Raw genomic sequence first — 11762 nt, 5'->3', positions numbered from 1 at the left:
GGTCAGTGGGTAGTTGCCATTCATCAAACTTACTGCTACCCACAGACTTTCATGAGCTTTTGAGCAGAAAATTATATGGTCACTTGAGATCATTTTAACTTCAATGCCCAATATAAGGGAACTTTTGAGTGTGTAAGTAGGCAGGCAACAGAATCACCGAGAAATTTGTCCTTGAATCAGTTGTCCAAATTGTGCAATATAGTACTGTCCGCAAGATCGACTCTTGGAAGCTTTTGTATCACTCATTTAGCAATACCGATCTGAGAATGAATTTCTCTCCCAACCAATCATATCCTCACTGGAACACAAAGGATGTAAACCTGGAAGAATAAGTTAGAACATTCAATTCATTGTAAAGTGGAATACAGAGAGTGATTAACAGTGATCACAGAGCCAGATTTCTTTTCGAATTCTCCAGTAACTTACTAAATTCAGAAGGAAATATTCCACATTTGCAAACTTTCAGTGCCAGCAAGATTATTTGGCAGAAATTAAGACATCACATTGTGTCAAATTCATGTACATCTAATACACCTGCTCTAACTTTTTCTGTCACATCAAGTGGGTGACTATGTCAAGCATACCCTCCCATGGATTTCAGTAAGATGTAGCACAGCCATTGGACAGGTTGGGCAAAGCATTTAATTACACTTGTGAGAGTTCTGGAAGACGTAGGCCAATTTTCCTGGCAAGAAGGGACAATGACCACATCAGCATTATTCCTGTCATAAAATGCAGGTCACTGATTGTGAGGGAAGTGAATATCAATATAAAACCAGTGATCATGGATGCTGCCAGATTGACTGTATTCACAAATACATCCTTGCTATTGATTCAAATTCTCTCATGAACAGTAAATGGGACCTTTAAATGCAACAGGAGAAATGAAATTATCACAGTAAGTACTGAGAAAAAGTTACAGCACTTTCAGCAATTAGAGAGGAAGTCATTGGCCTTATTGCTATAACAAGGCAATGAATGCCATCTGTTCTTGGACAGGATATTAACATAAGTTTATTATCACAGAGAATGCTAAATAATGCAAGTGACTATCACCACATTGTATGTCTAATTCTAAGGCCCTTGTTTGGTTCCAAATGACATTAGATCTTAGCGTGGAAAAAAATCCTACAGGTTTCTATACATTTATCGTCTTTAGAAGCCTTTATCGTAGCAAATGTTCATCAGCACATAGGACGACTAAACACATAAAGAGAACCCTGAGCATTGAGACAAGCAACCTATGAGCAAATTCTCTAAAATGCAAATGACAATTGAAAAGAAAGACAGCAAAATGCTTGGACATTTTGGAAAATTAAGCAGAGAGAATACAAATATAAGAAAGTATTAAGTATGTAATACTGTAAAATAATGTAAATTTTCATTTGAAAAAAATCAAACTCATTTATGGCTGCAACAAGCAGTCTGCTAGAGGAACTCAGTGGGACAAGCAGCATCTGCAGGAGGAAAGAAATTGTCGACGTTTCAGGTCGAAACCCTGCAGCAGATGCTACTTGGCTGATTGTTTGTTGCTCCAGATTCCAGCATCTGCAGTCTCTTGTGTCTTCTTTTCTGGCTGCTAAAATTTTATACTTTTTTATGTTGCAAACTCTTTCTGATTCATCAAACAACTTTTGCTTTATTACTTAGATGCACAATTTTACTTTATTTACATTTTTTTCAGGTGATATATCAACAAGCAAACCCAAAGGTGCATTTTGAATATGTTTTGCCAACTGACAATGTAGTCAGCAGCCATTCACTGTCACATACATCAGGTCACCATCTAGGTAAAAGTCTTTTTTCCCTTCCTTCCAAGACCATGTTGCTTTTAGGATATTTTACTATAATGCTATTTGCATGAGAGTACATGAATATGTTCTCTAAAATCAAAAGAAAATGGCAAAAGAAAAGCAAATAGAATGTGTTCATAATCATTGCCAATGGCCATTGTAGAGGTTTACAAGAATATTGTCAGGGATAGATAAGTTTAGTTAAGGCAAAGGATTGCCAGGTTGTGGTTGTTTCCTGGAGAGCAGCAGGGGTTTGGGAGAAATAATAAGGATACGTTTTCCTGAGCAGAAAGGTTAATAAACGGGTGTGTAGATTTAAGGCACTTACTAACAAAAGGAGTCATATAGACTCCTTCAGTCCTTCCAAACATCCTCGTCCCAGGAGGCCCTGATGGGGAACCTGATCTCCAATACCTTCCCGCCACCCCTGCCCCACCCACCTAAACACCTTATCCAAACTTGGTCATGATCAATCTTCCCCCACCCTCCCCATCCCAGCAGTCCAATTCACAGCACAGACCGCAATCATTCTTTCCCCACCTACCACTAAAAGTACTGGTTCCCATCATTCACCCCCATCCCCAACCCTCTACAACCCAATAGGACCTGTGGCCATTCCTACCATGCAATCCCACTCCCACCCCCTCAAATCCTTCCAACCCAGCTTCAATCCAAATTCCCAGGTGGCACATTTTCAAATAAGATGGCTGTCCAGCTGAGGCAAAAGCCTTTGGCTGTAGTGCAATTGAAGTTTACACCTTGGATCTCATGATCAACATGTTCCTTGGCACTCCATTGGCAGCACCAGTCTGGCATAGCTATCTGGGTACTTATCAACCCATACAGTATATCCACTAAGCTTCCATTTCATGATTTAGTTTTAAATTTTGTTTGTTTTCACATTGTGATCTTCTGCTACTTTCCTACAACCATCAAGTTCTTGAACCGACCTGCACAACCCTAGCCCTACCTCAGCACGGAACACCACGGACTACCTCTTGCACTACCATAGACCTGTCTCTGACTCTGGATTTTATTTTTGTACTAAGGTCTCGTTTTTGCACAGTTTTCTCTCTCTCTCTCGACTGTCTTGTTTAATTTATATTCTGTGTTTTGTCTGTACCTATGTGCCTGTGATGCTGCTACAAGCAAGATTTTCATTGTACCTGTGCCTCACCATATTTGTGCACACGACAATAAACTCGACTTCCAACTTAATTGTAGACCATGCAGTTTCTCAGAGCTCCTCTTCCTCTCCCAGCTACTTCACGGAACTGTAGAGGGAGGCTTATACTTGCGTCAGAGAGCCATCCTTCGCTTATTCTATTTGCCAGTATGTCCAAAGTCAAAAACTTCATTTTATGTCCTTTCCTACAAAGAGAAAGTGAAAACAGTGATGTAGAATAGTTACTAAGGTTGGGGTAGGAATGCTATAGAACATAAAAACCTTGGGGCTAAATGATTTTTCAGCTTCTTCATAGTCTTGGTGGTTAATATATCATAAATGATGATTTATGTACACCTTGTTTTGTTGACAACTGAGATCTGTTCTGAGGAATGTGGAGCTTTTCCCTCTTGGTTTGAATAGCACATTCACTTCTATTTATTCCTTTCTCAGAATGGGGCATTGCTGGCTAAGCCAATGTTTATTGCCCATCCCTCAGTGCTCCTGAACTAAGTGCTTTACTGAATCATTTCAGAGGATTATTTTTAAAAATCCATCACATTGCTCTGGACCCACCCATACTGGGTAAGAATGACAGATTTCCAATTTTGCAGGACTGTAGTGAACCAGATGAGTTTTTAAAGAAATCTGATAGTTGTGTGGTCATCATGGCTGAGCCAAGCTGTTTATGTTTCAATTCCAGATTCATTTAATTCAAATTCTACAGCTGCCATGGTGGGATTTGAATTCGTGTCTCTCAGTTGTTAGTCCATGTCTCTGTATTACTAGTCCAGGAACCTAACCACTCCACCACCATTGTACCCAGATGCTCCACTTAGATGACTTACTTTGGATTTTGATAAAAGCCTGCAATGCAAATTTTGAAACCTTTTTCCCTGTTCCAGAAGAAGCTCTCAATGGTCAGTTGTCATATGGAGTCGACGGTGACGTGTATGTTCTCCGCGAAAGAGAGGTGGGAAACTTTGTAAGTGGGGTCCATGCAAATCAGCTGCAATCCAGAGATTACCAGAAGAATCCTGAAGAAAGGGTGAACTCTTGGGGAGAGGGGCCAAGGAAAAAGAGGGAGTTCAACTGGAAACAAGTTGGAAGCACAGAATGCACCGTCACTTGCGGTACAGGTGAGAAATCGTTCCAAATTTACTGCCATCCAGGAATAAAGTTCTGAGTGTTGGCAGAGACCTGTCAGAATAATGTTGGCATAAGCAGAGCTATTAGGATTTTCCAGTTTTTGGTTTTCTGAAACACTGCATAATGGTCGAAGTGCATCTGATGTGAATGCCTATCGGATAGCTTTACAATGGGAAAATCCATACTGAAATGGCAGCACCTTAGAGGCACCTTAAAACACGGTTGCCAGGGTTAGGATTTTGTTAGTTTTAGTTCCCCTGTGTTTTGTATGAAGCTGGTTTCTTCAGGTTGAGTGTGGACCCTGTCATTCTGCTCCAGTTCTTGTTTGTTTCCTTGTATCCTCGATCATTTTGCCACTCAAGCAAAGGAATTGCCTTGAATTTGTAAATTGAGGAAATTCTGAAATTGAGGAAACAAGTATAGATATCGGATACGGTCAGGGTGGTGAAAATATGCAACTTGCCAATATAAAGTGTGGTTGAATGGGATAACGCATGCACATTCAAGGTAAAGTTTGATAGTAGCTGAGGGAGAAAAGATTTACAGTGTTCTTTAATAAGTTAAAATGAAAAGAGTGGGAAGATGTTGACAGGGAGCATTAACACTGACAAGCCTGTTCTTGTGCTGTAAATTTTGTGTATTATTCTTTGGCAATCACACCCCCTCCCCACACCCACCCAACACATACGTACATATGCACCCACGCACACACCCATTTCTACAGGCGTCCCTACCCTAACACCACCCTCATTTAATACCTCTTTCCTCAGTCCCCCGATATCTAACACCATCTCCTAACTACCTCCTTCAACCTCCCACTTCCTCGGGCTCCCTCACCCTTCACACAGCTCTTCCCGCACCCTTTTCCTCTCCATTCACAGGTACTCTCCCCCACTCCCCACCACCCTAGCCTCCCCATTTCTCCAGCTGCCTGCCACCCACTCACTCCCAGACTGAGGACACCCCTAACCATCGCCGCTCACCCTCTTCAGGACTGTTTTCCAATTGCCATTTCCCCCCCTCATGATCTCAGCAGCTGCACAGCCCACAGCTTCTGAACCAAACCACAGATTATGTGTGATGCAACATCAATGGCACTTACTTACAGTAACTGAATGTCATTGATTCTATTTTCATTGCATGGTGCCTTGATATTCAAGTGACCTTTACAATAAATTCCACAAATTTGGCTTTTTCCTGATAGCAACAGACTTGCATTGAGTTACTGGTAGAGACAAACCATTAAACCCAACAGATCTATCCTGGGAATTGTGTTCCACCACAAACTTCCTTCCACCCCATTTCATCCAGCCCTCGAGCATATCATAGAATCATAGAATAGTACAGCACAATACAGGCCCTTCAACCCACAATGTTGTGCCAAACTTTAAACCTCGCCTAAGACTATCTAACCCTTTTCTCCCACATATCCCTCTATTTTAAATTCCTCCATATGCTTATCTAGTAATCTCTTGAATCTGACCAATGTACCTGCCTCCACCACCACCCCAGGCAGCGCATTCCATGCCCCAACCACTCTCTGGGTAAAAAACCTCCCTCTGATATCTCCCTTGAACTTCCCACCCATTACTTTAAAGCCATGCCCTCTTGTATTGAGCATTGGTGCCCTGGGAAAGAGGCACTGGCTGTCTACTCTATCTATTCCTCTTAATATTTTGTATACCTCTATCATGTATCCTCTCATCCTCCTACTCTCCAAAGAGTAAAGCCCTAGCTCCGTTAGTCTCTCCTCATAATGTATACTCTCTGAACCGGGCAGCATCCTGATAAATTTCCTCTGCACCCTTTCCAACGCTTCCACATCCTTCCTATAATGAGGCGACCAGAACTGGACACAGTACTCTAAGTGTGGTCTAACCAGAGTTTTGTAGAACTGATGAAGAGATTTTCATCCTCTGACGAAAAGTAATCAGTTTGAAACATTCCCTTTATCATTCTACATGCTGTGTGGCCTTTTCAGTATTTCCAGCACTTTTTTTTATTTTGAATTTCTATAGTAAAAACTAGCTGGCACCAACCTCCTTTGATTATAATGTTTGCTACACTGCAGCACAGAGCTGACTGGCAAACTTATGTTTCACCTTTTTGATCCATAATGGGACCTCTGCTCTTTATAGTATATATGAACAACTTGGATGAAAACATGGATGGGTGCGTTAGTAAGTTTGCTGATGACACAAAAATTGGTGGCGTTGTGGATAGTGCAGAAGGTTGCTGAAGGATACAGCGGGATATAAATGAGTTGCAGATAAGGGGGTGAAATGGCTGATGAAGTTAATCCAACCAAGTGTGAGGTGTTGCACTTTGGGAGATCAGCTGTAAAGGGAAAGTACACAGTTAATCACACTTAACAGTGTTAATGTACAGAGGGACCTTGAGGTACAAGTCCATAGCTCCCTGAAAGTGGCCACACAAGTCAATGGATGGTAAAGAAGGAGTAAAGCATGCCTTCATTTAGTCCAGACACTGAGTTCAAGAGTCAGGAAGATATGTTGCAGTTTTATAAAACTCTGCTTAGGCTCCATCTGGGGTATTGCATTCAGTTCTGGTTGCCCCATTATAGGAAGGATGTGGAGGCTATGGAGAGGATTCTGAAGAGGTTTACTAGAATGCTGCCTGGATTAGAGGGCATGTGCTATAAGGAGAGGTTAGACAAACTTGGATTGTTTTCTCTGGAATGGCGGAGGCTGAGGGGAGACCTGATAAAAGTTTATAAAACTTCTAGATAAAGTAGACAGCCAGTATCTTTTTCTCGGGGTTGAAATATCTAATACTAGAAGGTGTGCATTTAAAGTGAGAGGGGGAAAGTGCAAAGGAGATGTGCGGGGCAAGTATTTTTTTTACACAGAGGTTGGTGGGTGCCTGGAATGCGTTGCCATGGGTGGTGGTGGAGGCAGATATGATAGAGGTGCTTAAGAGGCTCTTAGACACGTGAATATGCAGAGAATGGAGAGATATGGACCATGTGCAGACAGAAGGGATTGGGTGTCATTAGCTTAATTAGTTCAGCATAACGTCATGGGCCAAAGGGCCTGTTCCTGTGCTGTACTCTTCTATGTTCTATGTTTTGAGATGGATAATGTAAATACTGATAAAGTAATTAGCAGCACTCCCTTTATGCAAAGGCTTTAATCACATGGTCAATTGTCTTGTGGTTAGGGAGTCGAGCATGGAATAGAAAATCTGATTTGACAGTAGAATAATTTTTGGTGTGAAAGTTTTTTGATCTGGACATCAACACTTTTTGATGGTTTAAAGGGTTTTGACACATGGAGAGGTTAAATGAATTAATGTGTAAAGATGTTGATTGTGAGAAAAGTTAATGAAACGGAAGCTACAACATGGGAAGCACTTCTGTTTTACCTGAACCTGAATTATTTTTGACAACTCAAAGGGGGATGAGTAAAATCCTGCAAAAAGTCACAGAAAGAACAGTTTAGAAAATCCAATTATGTAGGTTGCAGCCAGAATACATGTTCTTGTAAGAAGTGATCTATGAGGCTGTGTGAAAGCTCGGTGACTGATGAACCTGAGTTATACTGGCTGGCAGTATTCTGTGGCATGCAATTGTTGGCATCGTACCTAACACACATGGGAATTAGGAATCCTTGTAGATTGTACGTTCCTTATAGTGTGGCACTGTCTCCTGTGCCTGCTTCCAGCTTTGTTGCAATGTCTATGAAACCTTACCTTGTTTGAGAAGTAGGCAGACCACATGACTCTGCTGCCCATTCAGAATCAAAATATAAGCACGTAGATGGAAACAGAAAACGGCACATTCCATTCTAATGGTCATCTGTAGAAGGGTGGAAAATATAACTGTATTTATATGCTCTGATACAGTACCATCTCAGCTTTGCTCACAAATGTATTGATCCTTGCAAACAGAATAGGACCTAGAAAATCTTTGCATGATTCAATGTTGTTAATTGTTACACAAGAGACTTAACAGAAACTTGACTGTGTGGTTACTGTACAATTCAAATTTGCTCTGGGTCCATATGTAAGGAAATGTTTGGACGTGTGCAGTGGGGTTCAAAGGTGTAATGTGTAATTAAGCATCATTAGACTGTTGCAATGATGAGTCCAGGAACAAAATGTGCATTGACCCAAACACATCACTGGTTTAACATGTCTTTTGAAGCACAGAAGAACTTTCAGGCTCTTGTTTCATATATCCAGGTTGGATATATTGCACATTATATGTCAATTCTTCCTCCCCTCTACCGGGGCTGTAAGATCATGAGATTTTACAACTCTTGACTAGCTGAGCTTTCTGCGCACACCATGATCCTCACAGGTTAAGTATTTCAAGATTAGTTATTTCTAAGTGAACCCAAAATCTTCTTTGTAAGATATTGTGTCTGGAGTGATTCAGTAGACACAGCTTTGCCTCAAAGTATCACTATTTCATTTACCTCATTGCTCTGTGTGGAACCTTGCTATGCACCATCTAGTTTTGGGGCTTTGCAACTGGCTACTCGTCAGAAGTAATTAGTTGACTGGGAGGTGCTTTGAATATCCTGAGATCATGAAATAGCAATGTAAGTATAATTACTAACATACCAACTAACTTGGCTTGAATGTCATTTTTCAACGCATGAATGCTTGGGTAGCCCAGCAATCTACATTGAGAATCTAACCTGCATATTAAATCTAAGCCTTACTATAACTAATGCTGTGTTAAAGTAGAATGTGTTCAGTTATTGACTAATTGCTTCATTATGCATCCTACTGCATAGTCAGGTTTATGAATAATATCCACACCTATGTATTTAAGTTTATGGTGAATAATTTGTGCCCAAATCATCATCCTGCTTGCCTTAACTAATCAAAACCAAACTGCAATTCCTTCCCTATGCATATGTTTCAGATTTCCGCTGTCTTTGTACATTTTATCCTCATTGAATCCTTCCTACATTCCTTGGCCCATCCGTTAAATTTGTCCAGATTTTCTGTCTAGCAAACTGCCCTGCACAAGTCATTCCTGAACATAGCTAGCTGTCGGCAACAAATTTTACAATCTTACAAGAAGTCTCTCTGCTGTATTCTTTATGAATAATGTGAATAAGAATGGGTCCAGAATAGCTCCCTTTAGAATTCTAGTCACCCTTCATTTTGAGCTTGCTTCCACGTATCAATTCCTCCTTCCGGTACCCAACCGATTTTTCTTCCAGCTGTCTAATTTGTCGTTAATTTTGTGTCCTCGATTTCAAGTAGTTTCATAACTTAATCTTAACATAGTGCTTCTATAACTTCCATTGCATATTCAATGACCTTGTGCTGGGGTCTGCCTCTGGAAATCAACTGGTGCCAAGCTGATTTTATGGTCATTCGTGTTAATGGGTGTAAAAGTCATAGATTAGGATACCAGGATTTGCAGGGATCACATAATTATGGATGAGGGAAGCCATTTGGCCCATCTATAATTTTCCTTCCAGAGCAATACCTACAGCTATTTCATTAAAGGACTCCAGGGTTTTTCTCTTATACTTCAATTGCTCTTTTGAAATAATTTATGATTGGATAAATCTGGCCGTAACAAATTCACAGCCAGTCTTAGACCTTCACACAGTCACATTTACTCCATTAGTTTGAAGAAAATTTCCTGATGGTCACTCTTAAAGTTCTCATTTCCTAATCTGAGGGTTCCTTTGTTCTACTCTATTATCATACTTAAATATTTGTGTTAATTTTTTTCAGTACCTTTAATATCTCCTCACAAGCGTTCCATTTCCAAGTTTCTCCCATATATCCTCATAAGCTAGATTTCTGATTCTAGGAACATCCTTGTGTTTCTTTGTCTGCAAAGTTTGAATACTTTTCTGTTTCTTGTTTACCAGAATGAGATGCAAGATTCAAAGTATAAAGCTGGCTCACTATCTCCTCTGATTTATATTCTACTGTCCAAACTGTGCAGTTACCATTGTATTGCCTTTGTTAATTTCTGCTGATTGGGTGAATAGATTTAGAGTAAAGTCGAATAAAACTACTAGGTCTCTTTTAACTTTTTTACTTTTAAGATTTCTCACATTCTTTTAAGATTTTTTGCATTCTTTTAAGATTTATGTTGCATTTTACACAGGGCTGCATTAAGTTATGCCTTGCTACTCATTGATATTTCTTTTCCAACACATTCCTTGAAGCAGCCTCTGCAGACAACAGCAGCAATGACTGGTGCCAAGGAAGCTCAAGTGACTGCCTTCTTGGTGCTGGTTGTCAAGGTCATCAGGGGCTTCAAAGCCTGAGTTAGATGTACAAGGCAACTTTGTAAAGTTTACTGCCTGCCATAAAAAGCTATTTTTAACCAACTGCACAATTATCTTTCACTGCTCTGTCTCCAATACAACTGCATCAAGATGACAGAATTTCTTGCATCTAGGTACTCAATATTGTTTTATTATTGGTATTGATTTATTATTGTCACATGTACAGAGATACAGTGAAAAGCTTTTCTTTACAGAGAAAGTGCAGTGCAGGCAGACATATAAAGTGTAAGGCCCACTACAAGGTAGATTGGGATATCAAGAGTTCACCTTTTAGCATATGAGAGGTCCATTCAAGAGTCTGATAATGGCTGGATTGAAACTGTCCTTGAGCCTGGTGGTACATGGTGCTTTCTCAGAAATAATTAGTTCTTTAGCAGTCCTCCAGCATATCCTTCCACTCTAACAATACATAAAGACAACAACAGTCATGTTCACATTTACCACCCAGTGGTTATCAGCCAATAGCCCTAAACTCTACTCTCTCACACAAAGCCACAGAGATGCTGAATCACCAAGCCAAGAGATGATCTTAGTCCCATAGTAGCGGCACCCTCTGTCCTTTTAATATGACAGTATGCCTACCCTGCCACACCCATTCTGCCAGTGTCTTGTTAATGCCACAGCACCATATTGCTTCTGCCTACAATACATCATACAACCAAGCTATCAGTGTCCAACGCTTGAGGTTGTCCATCTTATGGAAGACCAGAAGCCTACCTTCCCTCAGCCAATAGTCACAGACTAACATTTCATTGGGGCATTAGGGAAGAGGAACAAACATGCAAGATTGGCACTGAGGATCTCATGAAGGTTATTTCTAACCTTTTCCATTAGTTATTAAGTATAGATATAACTTGTTGATTGCTAAGTGAGTTTTTGTTCCAAATTTGGTGTTGCTTCTTTTAATGTTATCATGAAGTAACAGCAATGCCCAAGTAGTGTCGGAACCTAATTTAAATAAATTATTTTCCTATTTAAATAATTCCAAGTTGCTCCTCTGACTACAGCAATTTCAACTTATCCAATTCTAGCACTTCCTGTCAGTCATTTTGGGTACCTAGTGGGCCAATACAGGTATGTATGTATCCAAATATGTATATAATATGGCTGAATTTATAAACTGCAACTTTTAGTAAGCTCCTGAATCTATTAATCAAAGTTGCAACTATTTTAGACTCTACTATCAGGATAAAGTACAAACATCACTGGCAAATTAGTAAGAACATTTGTTGTCTAAAATTTGTTAATCCATAGGGGCCAGAGTTATACATGGTACACATTCATTAAAAAATTTATTCTGCTATTTTATCAATGGTATCTGGCCATATATTTTAAAATGGTCAATCCAACAGAATGTTACAGAGA

General features: G+C 40.1%; 1 protein-coding gene across 2 annotated transcripts in view; it reads left to right on the top strand.

The window, feature by feature from the left end:
* Positions 1 to 11762, top strand: part of adamtsl7 (ADAMTS-like 7) — a 147407-nt gene that overhangs the window by 99375 nt on the left and 36270 nt on the right. The window contains exons 4-5 of one of the 2 annotated variants that reach the window (XM_052039164.1): positions 1685 to 1790; positions 3867 to 4097. In XM_052039164.1, the coding sequence (XP_051895124.1) occupies positions 1685 to 1790; positions 3867 to 4097 (337 nt within the window). Of the gene's footprint in view, positions 1 to 1684; positions 1791 to 3863; positions 4098 to 11762 lie in introns of both variants that reach the window. The other variant, XM_052039154.1, reaches the window with a different exon arrangement.

Source organism: Pristis pectinata, chromosome 2 (assembly GCF_009764475.1).
Source record: "Pristis pectinata isolate sPriPec2 chromosome 2, sPriPec2.1.pri, whole genome shotgun sequence".
Taxonomy (NCBI): Eukaryota; Metazoa; Chordata; class Chondrichthyes; order Rhinopristiformes; family Pristidae; genus Pristis; species Pristis pectinata.
The sequence above is the reverse complement of the archived record's forward strand: the minus strand, read 5'-3'. Positions and strand labels throughout refer to the sequence as shown.